At 38.8% G+C, this 21,837-nt stretch overlaps 1 protein-coding gene across 2 annotated transcripts; it reads left to right on the top strand.

Moving 5' to 3' along the window:
• Positions 1-72: 72 nt before the first annotated feature.
• cnsta (consortin, connexin sorting protein a) lies at positions 73-21,061 on the top strand. 2 transcript variants are annotated; one of them, XM_082502779.1, is made up of 13 exons: positions 73-340; positions 4,631-4,726; positions 4,862-5,263; positions 7,330-8,036; positions 10,645-10,675; positions 12,510-12,596; positions 13,373-13,454; positions 14,263-14,284; positions 14,522-14,579; positions 15,372-15,928; positions 16,442-16,627; positions 17,843-17,996; positions 18,230-21,061. In XM_082502779.1, exons 2-13 carry the CDS (start codon positions 4,708-4,710, stop codon positions 18,436-18,438), a joined length of 2,514 nt encoding a protein of 837 aa, XP_082358905.1. In that variant the 5' UTR covers positions 73-340; positions 4,631-4,707; the 3' UTR covers positions 18,439-21,061. The 2 variants fall into 2 exon arrangements, with proteins under 2 accessions (XP_082358905.1, XP_082358904.1); XM_082502778.1 differs by having other exon boundaries at positions 74-340; positions 14,522-14,588.
• The last annotated feature ends 776 nt before the right edge of the window (positions 21,062-21,837 follow it).

Here is a 21,837-nt window from a genome sequence, read left to right as displayed (position 1 = left end):
AGGTGCTATTTCAGATGACATTTTCAGCTTTTTGAGACAGAAAAGGGAGGGGGGGATTTTTCTCATTGTGTAGGACGAGGTACAAGAGATTTTATTTTATTACCGAGTCTACAGTTCGATGCAGTCAGGTAGCTGTGGATGAAAACAAGAGCAGAAGATAGTGGACAGAACTGTGCTAACAGTGAAAAGACACGAGATGGCGACAATGCAGCACAGGCCCGACGATGACAGCGTTAGCAACGACCCCTGGCTGCTGCTGCCTGTGGGTGACACAGTCTTCACAACATCTCCGGCAAGGTGTCAGATGTTAGTTTTTATCGTTCGGCCACCCTTTTCAGCCGTAAGTGTCATGTCTCTCTTCTGTGCCGTCGCTGTTTCTAATGTCAGCTGATTTACAAGCTAGCTCCTTTATGTAACGTCAACGTATGTGTGCGTTTCAAAGGTGATCTAATGTACTCTGCTTGCGCTAGCTGACGTTAGCTTAATAGCAACATGTACGAAAACCAATCTGTCACATCAGCATCAAGTATCGATAGCAAACGGGTCTAACTAGTTACTGCATATTAACAGTCTGTGGGTCTAACACAAACAGTTGGTTATAAGCTGTTCTCATTTTCGAGCAGTTTGGCGAAGCGGCACTAGTCCGCAATGAAGCGTAACGTTAACATCAAATCAAGTGTAACCATTGCCACCGAGCTAATTTACATTTAACGTGTGCTAGCCTGTCATCTAACCCATCTAATGTTCGGTTAAATAACCAACTTACAATTGCTAATCAGCTAATTTTTACGAAGTCCGTGTCAAAACGGGAAGTGACTGTTCCTGTCTGCTGGCAGTTCATGTGCTCCACGTTATTTTATGTCTTGCCTGGATAACATTAGCTTAAATATCTGGGGGTATAATATTAACCAACTTGTCGAGCTAGGTTTAATTAGGTTAGCTGCTAACAACACATTGGTTAAAGCAGGCTCGTCCAACTCATTTTCACCTATAGGGCCACATATATACATATACACATCGCTAAGGCGACCCAGACCTGCTTTCCCCCCCATGTAATCCGATGAAAAACATATATTAAAAAACAAACAAACGAATAATTGATCAATAGGATGCGATACCTTTAAAAAGTAAATGCATTGCAGACCAAAGTTTATCTAAAAAATAAAAAAGGAACAAAACACTCACATGTAAAGTTTTGTATTTAGAACTATTTTATTGTGCTGTTTATATTTCAAACAATTCATAAAAAAAACTCTGGAAATACTTTTAACTTTCTATTTAGAAATAATACTAAGTAATAATTGCATCTTGATAAGCATATTGTCTTTATTTAGCACCTTCAAAAATAAAAAGGTTTACAGGACAAGCTAGGAAACAAACGACAAATAAAACACTTAAGAAAAGATAAAAGGGAAACGTGCAGCACAAACCTAAAGGGGAAATAGATGCAATTACAAATGAATAATAGGTAAAAAGCAAGTAGGTTTAAAAGCAAATAAATAAATAAATTAAAAATGATAACTCATAGTGGGAAAAGCTTGTTTATAAAAAGATGTCATTTAGAGGAATTTAAAAGATGACAGTGAGCTCGACAAACAGTGAGGTTCTTCTAAAGAATAGTTGTTCAAACAGAAAAATCTCTATTACCCTTGTTGATCTCAGCCGAAATTGTGGGATGGCCAGAATGGAGGTTATGATGAGGGGTGTGTAGTGTCAGAAGATCTGAAATATACTTCTGTACAAGCTCGGAGCGGGCCTTCTTAAAAAAAAACTTAAAGTCCATTCTAAAATTATTAACCAACAGGTAACCAATGAACGAAACGAAATTATTACAATTCCATTGCAAATCTATCCAGTGGCCTGGGCTGGTCCCTAAAGTGTTTCAGTCGCAGGTCAAAGAGACTGCTCTGAACTGGAAAAGTGGCCAGCACTAATCCCCAACTTTTGGTGACTAGATGCATTTAGCTACATTGTATACAAAACCTATAGGTCAACATAATTGGCCATCTGCCTCCCCTGTCTCTATCACTGCTGCAGGTCTCATGTCTTTGCAGTGGTCCTTTCACAGGACAGGGTCTGTGTCTTCTTACACCTTTGTGTTTGTCCTTTTGGCTGAATTCCCTTTTCCGTTTGTCTTTCATAATTCATGGTCCCCCTGTGGAGTAAGGCCCAAACAAAGGAGGAGAGGATGGATGGTTTTATGGCTAAATGACTCAGTGGGAGAGGTGCATTAACAGATAGTGATTAAAAAAAAGGCAACTCTTGTTTTTTTAAACATCATCAGCTATCCATGTTTCTCTCTAGGCTGGTGATTGTTTTATCTTTTAATGCCTCAGATGTTTGTTTGAAGCATGAAAACATTAAGACCGTACATGGGCATTAACGCTGTATACCAAAGGGACATTCAGAGCTTTCAACAATTATGTAACAGCGCTGTTTGTGTCTCAGTGTGATTTTAAGGAGTTTTATTATTTTTAGAGATATTAAAGCACACTTTGTTTCCCATACAGAAGGTTTCTTTTCTTGATTAAATATACAGAGCGGATGCAACATAAAGACAGGGTGGTGCAGCATCCCATAGGATTTCACCTCTATCTGTAGAAAGCACATCGCGGTGCTGATTGGTTCACTCATGCTTCTTCTTTGTTACCATATTTTACACACACGTCCATGAGGAATTTCATGGAAGAAGGGAATCAGAGTTATGTTTGGTGTGTCTATCCACGCATTCCCTTTTAACTCTCTAAATGTTTGGTCTTTGCCAGAGTAATGCAGAATTACAGGAAGAATAATTAGTGCTGCAGGAAACCAGGACAGCCTTATTCCACTGAGATAGGCTTTTATTAGCCATTTTGTTGAGGTTTGAGATTTTATCTTTCTGCTGAGTCAAAAAATGGTGAAAAATGTTGGTTGGTGACCAGAGGCAAAGTTGCTGCCCATCCAGTAATGCCTTAAGGGGTGCCATTTTTTTTTTTCAATTTATATGAAAATAATAAGAAATATGTGCTGAAAATTTCTTTTTGCTAGTCAGACTTTTTCTCTCGTAGTCAGTTTTTGCTCCTTATTCACACTTCCTGACTCTAGATCATCTAATAATGTCAATTTATCAGTACTTTTGCTCTGTGTGAGCTGTTTTCTCACAGTATTTGAATGCTGACCTCTTATGTTGACATTAGAGAGTATAGGTAATATCCAGAGATTGGTTGCATTGAGCTTGTAGTTGAAACGCGTGCCAAACAGGAAGGGTACGAAACAAGTATTAGTGGCTGTTTTGTTTGCAGACAATACTGTTATTTGTGGTCAAAACATGGCAAAGTAACAACAAATATACGAGTCACACATGCCTGTTTGTCTTGTTCCCGTCTAAACATGCATAAGCTAGTAAAACTAAGTCGCCTGCCACTGTACATCGATTCAGAAGTGCATACAACAATAAACCAGAAATCTGTAAAACGCTGTCAGAAAGGGGTCATTCTTTTGGGCCATTTGTAGTGTTACTATTCTTTGGATTTCTCTGCAGCTTGATTTGCCTCATATAGACCTTATATATGTTATGGGATTGGGATATTTATCCTTTATTCCATTTGTTCCGGCTCTTGTGTAAATGTTATTGTGTCTTTTCTATTCTCTTTTTCTAGTCTGCACTTGGTGTCTCAGTTGTTGTCCAATTTTAATTGGTATTTGAAGAACTGTCAGATTGTGAGATTTTTACACCTTAATCCTAATAATTTAGCATTTAAATCCCTAGTTGGGCATTTTTTTCTTTCTAGAGTTTTCTCATAGCTGAAACCCAGATGTCGTGTTGTGGATCAAAACTGGTCACAGCACAAGGGCAATAAATGAACCATAGACAAACAAATTTGTAGTTTCCACATAGAGACCTAGAGGCTGTGTCTTACGAAGTGTGCGGTGTAGATCAGATTATTGTAATGAAGGAATTAAATGCAGCTGTATTTGTTTGGATGTCTTAATAACCAAATTATGTCATATTGTGAATGGACAGCAATGCGTCTTCTCTACGAACACACATTAGTGTTACCAGCTTTTTCATTAATTCATTTGAAAAATATATATATAAACAACAACTTTAAGCTGCATTTATCCAGGTCTTCGTTCATCTGTTGCATGGCAAAAATAATTTGTCAGGCTGTTAACAGGCACCCTAAGTCTGCTCCTCATGTCAGCATTATAAACCCAGTGATACATGAAGTCTGTTACCTCAGCAGGACGAGAAGCAGGCCCTGGAAGAGATCTTGAGTTCAAGCCACCCAGTGGCAGGACACATTTTTGTTTCTCTATTTAAGTTTTCAGCTTTTTCTGTCAGGTTTTTGTCTCTTAAAGGGAAAAGGGAGCAGTCTTCCAACTCATATCGTGTAATCGCTATGTAAATGAATGTATTTGTTTGTACGCATCTAATCTACCACCGTACACGTAGGTGTACACAGGAGTGTTGCATCTGACGCATTCCTGTTTAAGCCGTATGGCTTGTTTGAATCTTTGGGAATGATGACAAACTTGTTTGTGTCTATCCCTTTGCCGTTCCTCGCTTTCACTGTCAGTGGAGTTTAACATGGTCTCTGCTTCTTTAACTTTATGCCTATTCTCTGTCTTATCTCCTTTATCTCTGCAGGCTTGAAGAAGGGCTTGTTCCAAAAGGTGGCACTGGCCCTCAAACTCAAAGGTCAAGCATTGTTTGGGTGGAGCTCAATGGATCATGGTGATGAAGGTTAAAATTCTTTTCTTGTCCAACAAGTTCAACAAATTGGATGTGATGAACCAGTGTAGAGGTTCATACTGTGCAGAATTCAGTTGTTTTGTGTAAGAATTTCAGCTGATTTTTGATTTATCTTTATCCTCTTAGATCAGTTTGAGAGGGAGGGTGGAGCAATGTCACAGATTCAGGGGGGCGGGGTGGACCTCTGTGATAACCTACCCAACTCTGAAGCCCTCACTGCTCAAACCCGAAACCTCAATGAGACAAACACACTCACGCCAACTCAAAGTGTCTCTCTTTCACAAAATGGGGATGAGGGAAGATGTGGTTCCATCCAAAAAATCGGTCTAAACAACAATGAGAAGGAAGAGGAAATGGGACTGGGAAAGGAGGGATGCATAGGAAGAAACCAAGAGAAGGAAGAGGAAGATGATATTGATGAAGCGATGAAGGAAGACGATGACGAGGAGGAATCGGCGGAGTCGAGCTGTTTAAATCGCTGCCAGTCTCCAGACACTCCCATGACAGACTCTTCATATTCAGAAACTGGTAGGAGACTCAATGAGCTGCACACATAATCACAGAATCTTATTTCTGTTCCTGAGAACAGTGTCCTCAGCCTTCACCAGGAAGGCACTTCAGGTCTAAACAGGATTCATCACAGTGGAGGCATCACTCAAGTAAAATTGGTAACGCAGCTGCTGGAAGCAAGACTGTAGGCAGAGGGAGTGACTAAATGAAAAATCATAACAAAGAGGATACATTTTATTTATATTTTTATTTATGATTTTGCTGACATTAGTCTATTTTTACAGAATTTTTGTCTATCTACTGTTAAAAATTATTATTAAACTTTAAAACCTGGCCACACTAATGTAAGTCAATGTCTACTCCCAAAAGGTCAAATCACAGCCACTAGTATATCCTTCAGTTTGTTTAAAGAAGCTACTTAACAAATAATGAAAAAAATACAGAAATTCCAACATGTTAACAATCCAGGAATGCCTTTTTAAAAAAAAGTTATGCACGTAATTGATTTAAAAAATTCCAGTTTACAGTGTGACACACAAATTAAGTATTATAAAAAGTAGTTATTTAATTAGAAGTGTAATCTAGTTTGTTAAATGTTTTCCTGCCTACAATCTCAGCATGTAAATGCTAGGTGTGCAACACTTCTTCACAAATGCTAACTAAACACTCAGTAATATTAGTGTGTAGAGGCTGTGTTTGAAGTATTACTGCGTAACAATTCAAGAAGAATCCAGCGTTCTGCTCAGGATCAGGCTTACTGTTTAAATGCCTTTGGTGTAATGCATTAAGTGGTCAGCATATTGGATTGAGGTCAGTCTGTCTGGGGGTGATGATGTCATCGATCATGTAACTAGAAAAAGTGACTCAAGAAAGTGAACCTGAACAAATCTAATTGAGGGCGGCTGCATGTAGAGCGAGGAGGGTATCTGAGTAGAGGAATAAGTTAAGAGAAAGACAAAAGAAGTAGAAGACAAAATATTGAATCCCAAAATTGCTTAAATACAATAGAATAGATCAAATAAATAATGTTAAAAAATAGTATAATATATAAAATAAAACATGGCAATAAGGGTAACGCTACACAACAAGAGTTCAATTAAATAGAAAAATTAAAGGCAAGTAAAAGTAAAATATTAAATAAAATACAAAACTTGTGTGAAAAGTGTAGTCGAATACAGTAAAGTGAAATAAATCAAATGGCTCACATTAAACAAAAGGAAATAAGAACTCTGACATGTAAAAAACAAGCAAACAAAAAAACAAGCATATCAAATGGAAGATGACCTTAAAGTGGCTCAGAAAAACAAACTATGAAGTGTAGTAGACAGTGCCTTGGCCTTAACATTAGAGAATAGATGATCCTCTTCCAAATAGAGAGTAAGGCATAAGCACACTTAAAGTTTCTGCCACTGTCTGTGTCAAAACAGAGTAACACCACTTGATAGCTCACAAGTTCACTCCTGTTCACTCCTGCATTGGCGTACACACACATGCTGCAAACACACAAACAGCTGTGTCGGCAAGCCACTGCAAAACTGTGAGCTTAGCACAGCTCCCATATTTACATTTGTGTGTTTATTGGTTGTAAGCCTTAAGGCCTGCTAGCAGCCAGCATTGACTTATCTACAACTGTGTGTGTGTGCGTGCGTGCGTGTGTGTGTGTGTGTGTTCATGCACTGATGGAATAATAACAGGGATAATATATTGCCATAATGTATTTGTATTATGTAAATTGTGGGGAAACAGTCTGTTTATATAGTTGCTTTGTAAGGATATAACAGTTCCTATAATGTCAATCATTAAATTTTAAGATGAAGACTCAGTAAATAAGATAATATGGTTGTCTTTAGAGTTAGAATTAAGATTAGGGAAGAAGTCATTAGGGTAAGTCTCAAGGAACTTAATGTCTTCTGAAGTGATTAAAATATGACTGTGGTTATATACTCATAATCAGTTTGCTTCTCTGGAGGAACGTGTTGATTTTAAATTTTTTTACACACTGGCATATTTGCAGTTCCTCAGTAATTGTCTGTTTTCCTCTTATCTTTCTTCCTGTTTGCTAATTTCTTTATTTACATCCACAGGGAGCCTGTTGGAGAATCCTTATCCTTTTAGTCCTGGAACCAGTCCAGAGCCTACATCCCCAGTCATTCCAGCGGGCAGTCCAGAAACCGTATATCCCATCGGTTCAGTGGAATCGATCCAGAATGATGCTGAAATGGACACTCGTATGTCAAAAACTGGATCAGGTGCCTACTGCACGGCGTCTATCACCTGCACACATGGATCTGCTTTCAGTACGGGGCCGATGGATTGTACATCGCAAATATTAACCTCAGGCACTGAGCCTACATGTGTCACAGCAACTACTAAAATAATAGCAAAAAATACAAACTTCACTACAGAACAACTTACCTCATCCACGGAGCCTGCCTTAAACTGTGGGCCAAAAGGTGCTAGAGGGTCTACCGGTTCACATGCAGGATATAACACCTCAGCTACAGAGACATTTACGTTAACTGAGTTAGCAAAGTTTAACACTTCCGCTGTGAGTGCATCCCAAGAGCCCCTCAACTTCACCATGGGGATTACAACTACTGGAACAGACTCCACCTCCATCACAGGACCTTCATTATCAAATCAGGAATACATTACCTCCACTCCAGTGGCCACTTGTTTCTCAGTTCCCGCTTGTGCCTCAGGATCTATTCCAGGCTGTGCTCTGTTGGAGTCCCTTGAGCAGTTGGCACAAAGAGGAGATGACAGCCACCTTCCACAGTCCCTTCACCAGGTACTGCAAACACTACTGCCACTTACCATCACTGATTGCGTCTCATTTGAACTCACTGCTCTTAAATACTTTGTTGCTTTCTCTCATTCGAGTCTCTCTAAACTTTTGCTCTCACAGTTGTTAATAAATCACTCAACCTCATAATTGCAGTGGCACTTTGTACCCTAAAGCAGGGGTGTGTTCAGTGACACACAAACTAAAATTCAGGTATGCATTTAAGTACACTAAAAAGCTTCATGCACACTAGATAAACACACAAATCCTGAGTGTTTCTATCTTCATAGATGCTCCCTCACAGACCTGCATGATTGAACATGCGGTTCCTGAGGGTGTGTGAATGTTTGAATATTTCTGTCAGTTTGATTATTAAATATCTCTAAAAGGCACACCCAGCCTATTTTTACTTCCAGGCAAACAGGTGTCTACATCTGCGTTCACACATTCACTGGAGCCTCAAACTTTTTTAGACATCACTTCTTGGCAGTTGCAGTGAAGAAGCAGGTGGATCAAACATTAAGTGGCCTTTACCCTGCTAGTTACATAGTCCAAAGTTTGAGACTGATCACGCCCGTGTACGAATGGATCAGGTAAAGGTCAAAACCATTCACAGTGAGTAAGTGGGGACCATTTGTTTTGCTTCCTATGAACAAAACAAACAAAAGCAGGTGCAACAGATTTATATAGCAAAACAAATATCAGCTACTTACATCACCCGTATGTTTCTTACTTCTCCAGATATCGGGGCATCTGGTGAAGTGATAAACTCAGTTTTTGTCATTTTCATCACTACTGCTTTGATCTGTTGCTCGTGCTGAGGCTGCTGGCTTGTGGCTGTTTCTGAGCTTTGGATAGCTTTCCTTTGATAGCCTCTTTAGTCTGATTAGGTTTGTTGGTACGAACGTTATTGTGGTGGTTGCCCTACACCTTAGTTTCGTGAACTTTGTGTCTTCGCTTACAGTGAAGAGCTTCCACAACATGTTAGTAGATGACTGTGAGTGTGTACACGACAATCACACATAAATGAAAGGGACTAGCATGCCATTGGACACGTGAGGCTGACTGGCCGATCAGCAGTCAGGTCTGAGAATGCTCAGAATCTGCAAATTCAGGTCATTTGTTGGTCAATCAGGGCATCGCTACCCCTTTGGACTTGCTATGGAAAAGTTCTTAGGCTTTTCATGGGCGAGCTCACACTTAATGTCACTTCATTCATGAGCACACACCTTTTGTCTACATTACAAAAATAACACCCACTGGGAAAATGATTATAGAAGTTACTATTTTAAACATCTTAAATTTGTCTTTGTTCAATTTATAAACTATAAAGCCGCTCAAAGTTTTAGCTGCTGATTAAGATAAAACTGGATTGGCAAACTGAAAGGGCGCTTGAAGAGTGCAGTACTCCATTAAGTCATTTACCCTATCCCATAATTCTAAAGAGCAATATCTAGTGTTGCCACAATGGTCATGCGCCACTTTATTGGTTTTTGTGTTGCCCTGCTGACAGATCAACAGAATTACTAAAGGGGAACATACTCTGGCTTTGTTGGGGAGGGACAAATGGAGGAATGGCATAGCAAACATGCCTCTGTAGTGGGAGATTTACATCATTGGTGGTGTAAAAATGAGGGAGGGAGAGAAAGGCTGGGGTCATGAATGACTGCCAGCTTTGAAACCAGTGTCATTAGCATAAATATGAATTGTAGGACAACAAACAGAAAAGGAAAGCAGCGAGCAATGAGGAGAAACAAATGAGGCTCAAAGTCTAAAGATGACTGTGTGTGTGTTAACCACAGAGAAACATCCTTGGAGTAATTTCTAGACAGTCCAGTATATGTATAATCTTTAAACGCTCTTTGTTTGCTCACAAAGTAGAACAATGAAAACTTAAGGAGAAGTATATTTTAATTATTTATGTCAGTGAATATGTTATATATTAGTCATAATTGATGCGGGGACAAATAAATCCATTTTAAATTGATCCGTATTTTTGGTGCAACGGATGGTTATTTGCAGAAGAGACTGGAAACAGCTTTAAGCTCCTCTTGTATCTAAACCATCCCGGCACAGTTACCTAGAAAAGGTCACTGAGTCGTCACCACCCCGCACTTCATTAGAAATGCGAGAGCTTTTTGTGCCCTCCTTTCCTCCTCCTCTCGCGCTCTCTCTTTCTCTTACACACTTCTCCTGTTCTGTTATCAGCTGAACAAGAGACACTGAAAAGAGGTAGAGTGTCGACCATGGTCTCTCGTTTTTTCTCCCTTGCTGTTTTTCTTTTCTCTCTCATTTTCACTCACTTGTGTGACTGACCTAACAGCTTACTTTGTTGTGTGTCACAAAGAGCAGATTATATGTTTTTCTTCAATGGCATGGTTAATGATTATAGAATTTATTGCTGCAGTAGAAGGACAGCTCTGTACTGTATTGTGTTTCTAAATTACATATTTGTATAATTTTTTTCTAGTTTTCTATATGGAAATTTTTGACACTTGTGTCATGTTGAGGAATCCCTCTACGCGAGGATTAGTTTCAGTCTGGTTTTAAACCTTAATTTAACCTGTTTCCTCAACATGCACTTTATTAAAAGCTGTAATCTCTCTCTCTACAGATTGCTGAGGCCTTTGTCCTTCATGGAGATTGTATCCTTGTGGTCCTGTTGGTGTGTTGATGGGGTGGCCAGGTTTTATTTTGACTTGTGCAAAATGTTTCTCACACTTTTCTCCTGTGTGCTTCTTGCCTGCTTGTCCGGGCAGATGTGACTCAACAGTAAGAAGGAAGGAAGAGACAGATTAAATGAGGCAAAAATGAAAAGAGGAAGTGTGGAGGAATCAGAGTGAAATCGTGCTTAAATCTGAGCTGGCTTTCAAAGAAAGCCTCAAGGTTTACGAGGTAGATAAACACAAAGAAAGATTAGCTCTAAATTTTAAACTTCAGTCGCCTTTCATGACATGACAAGAAAAATGTAATGCTGGAAGAATATTCTTTTCAGAGAAGGACAGGTGAGTTTTTACTAGTTTCCATTTTTGCATTGTTTTTTATTTATGAATAAATGGGAAGTCTTTCACCATCTTTCAGTCTTTCATTTAGTAATTATTTTTTATTGACCTCAGTCTGCTGCACATGCAGCTCACACATTTGAAGTGGGAAATCCCAAATTCTGAGTCATAATTTTCAATGGGAACACCCACTCGGGTCAAATTTCCCACTCATGAAGTTATAGCATCTCTACCAGCCTCCCAACTTCACAATTTAAGAACAGCATGGACAGTAGTAAAACTTGTCATCTGGGCTACCATTGCTGTGTATTTGTGCCTCTTCAAAGAAACCGTATACAGAGCACTGACCAGGCTCTACCTGTCAATGTGCTGCATCCAAGTTTCTAAGCACAAACATACTATAGAGTTAGAAAAACTATAGCATTGTAAGTTTTCTAATTGGCTGATCATTTTTACGCTAGTGCATGACGCCATAAGATTTTTGAGGGATAAGAAGAGCACTTTTAGTTTAAAAAAAAAAAAAGAAGAAGAAGAAAGAAGCAAGTTTCGCCACGTGTCAGCCATTTTTATGCTTTTTTCTAGTTATTGAAGCATTTGTGAAATGACTTTAATTTCAATGGTCGCTGTGATATAAAACAGCATATTCAGAATTCAGAATCATTCAAACCTGATTAAAAACCACTTAAAAATTTTTTTGCTAATTTTGCAGCAGTGGAACTTCTACTATTACTACAGTTTAATTTCAGGATTGTTTGAGTGTCAAGTCTGTATTTTATAATTATGTTTTCTTCATTTTCTTGTCTTTTTTTTTTTTTTTGCTTACTCATTGAAAATACTCGTTATGGTTGCTTATTATTGTAGTGGTTCATTGTGCAGACAGTTGGCCTGTTTTTCAAGACGTGGACTGAATAAGTTCCATATAGCACATATACACAGGGAATACTTCACCGACAGAAAACTCAAAAATGCACTTGGAGTCAATGACGATTGAGTGTCAAACAGTAAGAGGAAGATGAAAGGCAGAAGAGCATGACTGAGAAAGAACTGGAGGTTTAATCTGATGAAAGATACACAGTGGGAGGGAAAACCAGAAAGTGTCAAAGAGTAGGGAAGCCAGCTTAGCTATGTCATGCATGTATAGAGGGTTAGTTAGAAAGAGAGAGAGAGAAAGCATTGAGCCACGTCAAAGAAGGATTGTGTTTTCGCTGCTCATATCCATAAACATGAGACAGAATCGTGCACTGCGTTCCCCCTCTGTCTCTCGTGGCCTTCCTCTCCGTCCTCGTCTCTCTGTCTCTCTGTCGTCCTTTTTTTTCCCCAGAAATACCCTTTTGTCAACTCTAATGGTTTTCAAACAGATAGCCACAAGAGTTTAAAAGTTACTGCAATTTTCAGCGTTCCCAGTGTGGTGTGATGATGTGCATGTGCGGAATTGTGATTTACTTATTTTTTACATTTCTTAACCTGTGGTGTTCAGACCAGCGGGCGTTATGGTGCATCCAGCTAGAGAGAGACTATCACCAGAGAGTATTGGATAACCTGAATGCACTTCAGCAGCAGTGGGGTAACACACAACGCACACACCTGTTGACCTGTAGGGTCATGCTAGTAATAAACACTTTCTTCAATCCTAAGCATCAGGGAAGAAGCTGTAATAAAGTAGTGCTCATAATGTTTAAAAATGAACATGGAGACATGCAAGGTTGCTGTATTACTGAATATTGTGTTTGTCACTGCATGCATCAACACGCATGCTTAAAACAGCCTCACAGTATGATTTAAAGTCCTCATAAGAACAGGTCTTGCCACTCAGGAGCCATGTTGGTAATGCCTCTGAGCAGTGCTTTAGGCAGACTCATCTAAAAAAAAATGGGAAGAGAGCTGTAATTTAAATTGCCGTCTTTTTAAATTTAAATCTGTCTCATTTCACTAAAGTATTTAACCTTTTCGAAAGACTTAGCTTCTCTAACGTGTAAGTACACTTATCTGCATATTTAATACAATATGGTGGATTGTACAGAAGTGAAGAAGGTTCTTGAAAGGGAAGCAAAACATCTTCATGAACATTTAAAAAAAAAAGTCCAGTTGCCCTCAACCTAAGCACTGAAGAGTAGGCACACATGTGTCCTGGTTGAGCTGAGCAGGAGCATTGTCTGTACTGTCATGAAATCCAGGAAACTTCAGTCATATACAGTAATACATATTTAATATAGATTCAGTCACCATAATATCAAGTCACATGTAGAGTTATAAGCCAGTTTTTATTTGTTTTCTTACATAGCATATATTGCTAGTAACACGCTGGTACTAACTCTATCTCTGTGTGTTCTTCCATCTTAGAGAGTCAGTTTAAAACGACGCCCTCTGACCTGGCAGCTCAACATCTGGACAGTCTTAAACACATTTGCCAGACACACAATCGGTCAGTATGCACTTCTTTTCATGATATTTGTATTTTTAGCTTCGTCTTTGATGTCATCTAAACTAGGTGTTCTGTTTAGAACTACATCAGCCCTGATTGATCTAGTCAGCTAAGTCTAGACGATGCAATGATGTCACAAAAACTCAATAACAACACAGCCAGTACACGCAGTACAATTCACAATACAATTATCAGTTGATTCCAAATCAAATTCCAAATCAGAGGCGCAGACATTATTATCGTCTGCGCCTCTGTGATAATGAGTGTGTGTTTTGTTTGAGTTCTTTTTTTATTAGCGGAGGACTGTGTAAAATATGTCCTGCAGTGCTATTGGCTCATGTAAGTGTCCCTCACCAGAGAAATGAAACCCCTTCTTGCTGTTTAGTTTTTTACTCAGAGTAGAATGCTTGCAGGACACACAGCCTTTTACATTATATGACTGTGTATATACGTGTCTGCTTGAATCACTATGAGCATGAATATGTTAGTGTGTGATGTGCACTGCAGTGATAGATAAAACATATGGCCCCTGTCCGCTGCTGCTGCTGCACTTTCAGACATTTGAGCCATCACACTGCTAGGGTTTCACTCTGCTTAACACACACACACACACACACACACACACACACACACACACACACAGAAGAACATGCAGTATTACTAACACACGTTGTAATAGCAAGGGAAATGTGTCCAGGCTAATATTAGACTGAGAGTAGAGAAGGGTCATCAGTATTTTGCGTTTTCATTTACTAAAAACAAGAACTAATCGTCAGTGCTCCTTTGTTTCTCTCCTTTTTTTTAATAGACCAAGGAGTAGAGATGCTGAGGTAAGACGTGTAATTTTTGGTATGTGTGTCAGTGACAGGTAGTGAATGTGCAAGTTATGTATATTTTGCACAGACTGAGCGATATCAGTGAAATATCCATTTTATGTATTTAGGGCGCACATTGTCGTGTTCTGTGTTTAATTTGTAAAATTGATAAAGAATACAATGTTAAATAAAGTTACAAATTACACGTGTATTATTTTTTTAATAAGAATTTGTGTATGCGGTTTCAAATAGTGTGCTTCTCTGAACTTCGTGAGAGCTGAATTTGAGGAAGTTGGTGCTCTGCATTCATGTACGTCAGGTCAGTGACTATTAGCTGCATGGTTATAATTTAACTTGAATGCTGTTTGGTATTAAGCTATGATATGAATAACCACTGTTATGTTGCTAGTGGCTCTCTTTAAATTCTCTTTAAAGTATTATTCTCAACTTACTGTTGTGTTACTAATAAGACATTAGGGTAAAGTTTGGCCTAGTTTTAATTTTTTACTGTGTGAATTTCAAAAAGTGTGTGTGTGTGTGTGTGTGTGTGTGTGTGTGTGTGTGTGTGTGTGTGTGTGTGTGTGTGTGTGTGAGACATACAAGTGTTTCTATCATACAAGTGTTCCCATTGTTAGGATTTCCTTTCTTCCTCAAACATTATGAAAGCAGATTAAATTGTAGAAGCAGAAATCTCTATTCTGCTTCTACTGTGTTTCAAAAGGTCCTAGGAATTAATTTAAATTTAAAAACCGTCATTTCCAAAGTATTGACATCATCCTATTGAAAAGAGAGAAACTGGACATAGTTGCGATTGTGACACACTCAAACAGGAGATACAATGCAAGGATGAAAATGTTGTTATCAGATCAAGAAAACCTGTTTAGTGTAGCTGTTGTTGAATTCTTATTGAAGAAACAATTACTCTAAGGTAAAAAGTCAGATACAAGGAGCTTCCACTTCAGTATACACTTAAAGTCTATTCTTATTTATGAGTATTTATATTAGTTTATTAGAGGCTTTGGGTTGGTCTTAAGTTGGTTTTAAGTGTGTTACTGATGCCTGGTTTTATTCATTTCTGTTAAAACTGTGTTCTCTGATGCAGACCATCAGGTTGAAGGAGGGATGGAGCAAAGAGCTGAAGACACCTCTTGTTCAGTCATGCCCTCCGTTAATTTGACTGATGGTCTCAGTTCCCCTGAGATCTCCGGCAAGGACAGGGAACACCCACCAATGGAGTCAGAGGGGAGAAATGGTTTCCATGGATCTCAGCTCACTGATGAGCAAGGCAATGACAGAGAGGGAAGAGAGGCAGAAGGAGGGGCAGGATGCACCATTTCAGGAAACGGGCTGCACCCCTCTACAGCTGAAGAGTTGGATCAGTCCAAACCTGCAGAGCAGCAGGGACAAGATTTAGGTCCAGCACAGGAAACAGAGGCAGAAGAGCAAGAAGAGGGGGGTGACGTGGAAGAGGCAACGGAGGCTTTGGAAATGGAAGATGAGGGAGAGGAGGAAGAAGGGGAAGAGAAGAAAAGGGAAGGGGTGTCCTCCGTGAGTCAGAAAACTCTCCCAGTAGAGACTGTGTGCAGCGGGGCAGAGGTGGAGATACAACAGCTGTATCAGGATACCCGAGCTCAGGAGAGGCTACATGTGGAGACGCAGGTATATATGATTTTGGCTACTTAAGACTCACTTCATTTAGCTTTAACATGTTTTTATTACATATATTTAAAGAAACAGTTAAAGGAACTACACAGTTCAGTCAGTATCTGTTATTAATATTATCTAGGAGTTCCTTCTTTGGTTGCTAAAATGTATCACTGTTAAAAGGCCCAGTCAGTACCTGTTTTCTTCCGTTGATGAAGTTTGCATTGCTTTTGGTACTTTGTGTTGGCCAATTCAGTTTCAATAAGATCAAACATAAAAAAAAAACATAAACAAACAAAAAAAACCCATAAAAACCTGTTTTAAAGCAAATGCAGCCTCCTTTGTCTTTGTTTATGGGGACAATAGTATTCAAAAACGAAAGCAAATGGAACAGTTTTCACTGCTTTCATAGGACTCAGTCAGTGTTACAGCAGAGTGTGTTACACCAGAGAGCAGAGCAACAAAATGGATTACAGCTTCATAACTGTATATTGACATTTAAGTTATATCTGTATCCTATTACTGCAGGAGAGCACTAAAGCCTCCCTGCACCACGAGGTAACCCTTCCTCACGAGGCTCACATGAAGCAGCCGGAACCACATGCAGAGATGAAGGAAGTGGAAGAGGAGGAGGACTATGATCTAGACCAAGCTGACATCATTAGAGAAGCTCCCTCTTTGGATGCAATGGCAAAACTCATCACTGTAGAGGAGGTGAGTACATGTTGTTAGTAGATTCACTATTTCCTTATGTCTTCGGTGACTGTGCATGGACTGTATATTAAAGATGGACATGGCGAACATCAAATCACCCCCTGCTTTTTGAAATCTTGATTTGATGAAACCAGCGCTGAGCAAATTTGGATAACAGTGTGGTGTATTATAAGCATCAGTTAATGCGCGCAAGTTTAGTTTGATAGAATGTACAGATGCATTGCACACATACAGATGCCTTTGTACATTAGGTTATGTAGTATACAAATGTAATGTTGGCATTTAACTTAAATTGGATAATTCTTGGACACTCTGTTAGTCCAATAGGATGAAAAGAAAGGCATGTTATTGTCATGTAATTCCTATCATTCAAATCAGCAACTTAACTTCTCCCTAAAGGCTGAATTTAAAAAATGCATCTGTGTTCAGTCTTATTAAAGGTTAAATTAGGTGGAAACACCAGGCTGTAAACAGATTTTGTCTGCTGGACATTTTACATTCTCGTCTGTGTGGATTGACTCAGTTTGTGTTTGCCCTTCTAGGCCCTCCATTGTCAGAGGCATGTTGCTATGTTGAAACAAAGCTAATGCCATTGCCTAACCATTACTGATACCCATGATGGATTTATTTTGTTGATGTGAAACCCAGTTTGACATTTAACTACTCTCCACCAAGAAAAAAACAGAGGCAGTAGTGAGGGCAACACCTTGTTATGTTTTTTTAGTTTGATTTAATACAATGTATTTTTGTTCCAGCGGCAAAAATAATGCATATAAAAATAAAAACTGCTTATCTGTGGGGGTGATATGAAATGAGACATTTATCATTCATGGCAGAATTGTAACATTTGACCTACATGAACCACACCCTTTTGGATGATATAATTATTACCTCGTCGATAAGCACAACTGCTGGATGAAAATTAATTTGCCACTGTAATCTGTATTTGAATAGCTTTTGCACTGTACTTGGCAACATCTAAGCTCTAATGTGCTTAACTTCTGTCACAAGGAAGCACTGACAAAAAGGTTCAAAACTCAGCACTGCTGATTGTGTGGTGTGCTGCCACCTGGTGGACATGGCTGGTGTGGTGCACGCTCTGTAAGACTCAGTCTGAGAGTATGAAAAGATTTAATGATGTAAATATAAGTTGTGCTTATACTGATTGATGTGTCTACCCAGGCTAACATTTCTGGTTGTTCTTATGTTTCTCAGGTATCACCCGCCTCTGGCCTTGTCTCCATATTAAAGAAGCGAAAGGTCTGCGTAGACGACGTGAGTGCTTCTTCTAGCTCAGACCCTCGACCTGAGAAGCCCACTGCCAAACGACGTGTCCGCTTTAAAGTTCCTGATGACCACTATGAGCCTGGTATGTTTTTTGTCTTTTATTGTTGACGGTTAAAGTTTCGTATCGCTCTATAAACACAGAAATAGTGTAAGAGAGCAGTGGCTGCATTTCTAATACTGGACAGGTTAAATTACACCAGCTGTGGCAGTCCATTGTGAGAGTGTTTAAAATAGTTGACGAATTCCAGCAAATTTCCAGCACACATTAATCCTGTGTATTTATCTCTATAACTCTCTGTATCTCTTTCTCTGTAGATGTCGGCAGTGGCGACTCCTGCCTGCTCCTCTTCCTGCTTTGCCTGGTTACTGTTTTTATCAGTGTGGGGGGCACCGCCCTTTACTGTGCTTTGGGCGATGCCCAGTCTTCGGTCTGTCAGGACTTCTCCAGAAATGCAGACTTCTACATTAACCAGATACAGCGTGGGATAGCTCAGATCCAACACTGGTTTGCTCCTGGGTCATAGCAGAAAATGTGGAGCCACTGACCTTAGTGTTTGTCACTGTAGGTTCAATGTAGTCTCTGCTACTTCCTAAAACAATGTTTTTGTGGTCATGGTGCCAGGCAGTCACTATTTATCTGTTATTTATCTGCGGAAAGTGACTGTTATTGTCTGAACATCTATATCAGATACAGCTGGCGTTTCTAAGCCTGCTCCACTGCATTTTTAATGCTCTGTGACTACAGATCCAGAGTTCACTCAGTCATAGGTCGAATGTCTCTTTAAAACACTAGATTGAAAAGGTGATCAGACAGAGTGAGACTGCAAAATAAAGTTGTCAGTTTTATTTCTGAACAGAAAAATAACTGAACTGCAGCCCTTCACAATCTTTTCCAAATTAAATATGTACTAATTTATCAAGCTAAAAATAAAATTGCAGAGAGCTAGAATACTTCCATTTAAAAATTACTGACAGATAATCAACCATGACTGGATACAAACTTGCTCACACTGCTCTCCCAAAATCAGTTCCCTGAGACACGTAACACATGTAAATGTAAATATTGCATAGACACACATGCAGTTTGTTAACTAGGGAGCACATAGATGCCCTCGACACACTGCACAAATGGGAAGAGGCCCAGTGGGTATTTTTAATAACATTGCAACCACTGCTGTTGCTTTTATTCTTTTATTCTTTCTTTCTTTCTTTCTTTTTTAAAATTTTATCAAGAACAAATTTTTCTGTGGTCTCCTACTTGGAATGAAATCTTTACGTCTTAATTATGTCTTAAAGTTTTGAATGAATGTATAGATATTTGAATATTGTCAGAAAATATGCTGAGAGGAAGGGGTATTTTGGTATTTGTCATAACTGAGCTGCTAATGGGAAACAGTCACATCAACTATGTTCTATTAGGAAAATGGCATAAATCAGTCAAAAAAATGACCCTCCTGACCCCCTCCGACCCCCCTCACATGTCCTTTTTATTGCATTGACTTTAGTGTATTTAAATGAAGGGTAAGCAAAATGTTTGCCTTCATGCTATGAATGAAAAATGTAGATATATATTTTCATGGGTTGAGTCCTGCATCTTTGTTAGCTGTGCAGCTTTCTATTTCTCCCTGTACATATTTGATGTGGTTGTCCTGTTGCCACCCTCTTCTGTGTAAAATACCAACAGCGGGTTAACAGTGAGCAGACATCAGTTTGCGGACTTAATTGAGGCAGATCTGTCACTGTGTAGCACATGTACAGAAACACAGTGCGCCTCTGTACATATTGTTGAATGGATGTCTAACTTGTTGCACATAAGATCGGTACAATTTTTTTTTAAAGATATTGCAATATTTCTACAGGCATTATTCTCTCAGTTCTAAATGCAGACTTGATTTAATAAAACAAAATATCCACTAAATATTTGCACAGACCACTTGAACAGAAAACACTCGACTGCTAAGTGGGTGTGGAAATATTTAAGTAAACAAGGAGACCTTTTTATAATTATGTGGAAAACAATAATTGCTCAGTGTATGTAATTTGTTCAGGCCTTGGTTTTGATGGGATCATATGAAGCACTGTCTGCCTGTGTGTTTTTAGGGATTCTGGGCATCACGCTCTGTTATTTTTTCAGGGTTTTTTTCCCCTTATCTTCCAAAATAACTTAACTACTCTCAGTCTTCCGTAATAGTCCACTAGATAACATTTTTGCCATTTCATTTGATGACTTTGAGTCCTGGTTTGACATGGAGAGAAATTTGTGAATGAAACCAACCCTTTATTCTCACACCAGTGCTTTAACTCTTATGTTCTGCTCATTGTAAAGCACATTTTAGTCTTACTGAAATCAGTTTTACAGCTTAATTTCAATTTTGCCTTGTTATTTCAATGTGTACATGCAATGTTTGGTGTTTTGTTTATTGGCTGTTTTTCTTTTTGGTTATTGTAGTAGTGGATGCCATAAAAGTCCTGGAAAAACCACATATCCTAAAATCTTTTCAGGAAGTGAAGAAAGCAAATCTCTGTTTAAGGCGGACAATTCGATTCCTACCTTACCTATGCATCCCTAATAGACAAAACAATATTCTCTGTCCTTTATGTCACTCACAAAACCCTGATGATTGATTTTTAAGGATATGGGGATATTTTTCCAGGACACAGGGGGTAGCAGACTCACTCTTGTTTTTATTTGCACATGTCATCTGGCTGGTTCAGATGATGATCACTCAGAAATCATCTTATTTAATCTTTCAGATGAGTTTAATTATTTATAATTAAAATAAAAGTAGGGATTTCATGTGTAAGTGGCTAAGAGAAACAAATGCATCTTTTTCCCCTCCATGTTGTCAGCTTGCATCAGATTACCTGATTCCACAGAAAAATGTATTCCCAAATGCTTCTGAACACCATCATCTAGGCCGAAGATTGTTTCTGTTTTTATTATTTTGCCCCGCAGTTTGTCCTACTGCTGTCAGTATCACCTTTTTGATGCAACGATTGGTACAGATGTTTCATCTGTAAGCATGATATGAATAATCATGTCTTTTTTTCCCCTGTTGGTTTTGCAGAAAAATCTTATAAAACAGATGAATGAAATTCCACAGTTCTGTGCATGAATTTTGTCCCACTAAAAACATTTTTATGGATCATTTGAGTCTCTTATTTTATTCTCACAGATTTTTGTTTTTGTTTAAAAACAAAGAACATCTCTTCCTTGTTAGCCCACATGTTATATTCATTTAAAAGAGTTTTTATGAGAGCTTCCATTTTTGGCTTCTTTTTTAAGGAGAACAACAAAATGCTAGTGTGCCAGATGTGGTGAAAGTTTCTCCATTTCAATAAAATAACTAAACAAATAATAACAATAAGTGTTTATCTCTGTGTTGTAACAATAGTTAATTTTTTATTTTATTTTAAAGCATTATTATAAATTCATTAAAGTTTTTATGGTCCCAAATTGCACATAGAAGCAATATGTATAGAGACACCAGTCAAACCAAAAGGTGTTTTTCTTTTTAAAAATATGCACACACACACACCGGTTGCTTATTTTCATGCAACTTACTGCTTATTTAAAACTACATTAACATAAAGCTAAAGGCATCACGCTCTTTGGCCGTTAAAGGACAAATTAGATCAACCGTTTTCATAGTTTGCTAATCCTTCTTTTAGGTTCAAGGTTCTTTATTTGTCACATGCATAGTTATACAGGTATAACACAGTGAAATGTAGCCTGACACACTCCTCGACATGTGCAAAAATTGGGGGGGGGGGGCTGTAGAGGAGGAACATTATATATATATATATAACACCCAGCGCGCCCCTGCGGGCGGTTTATCCTTCAAGCTCGGGTCCTCTACCAGAGGCCTGGGAGCTTGAGGGTCCTGCGCAGTATCTTAGCTGTTCCCAGGACTGCGCTCTTC

This window comes from Aulonocara stuartgranti (genome assembly GCF_965226115.1).
Source record: "Aulonocara stuartgranti genome assembly, chromosome: 1".
Lineage (NCBI taxonomy): Eukaryota > Metazoa > Chordata > Actinopteri > Cichliformes > Cichlidae > Aulonocara > Aulonocara stuartgranti.
Note: the sequence above shows the minus strand (reverse complement) of the source record. Positions and strands in the feature narration are given on the sequence as shown.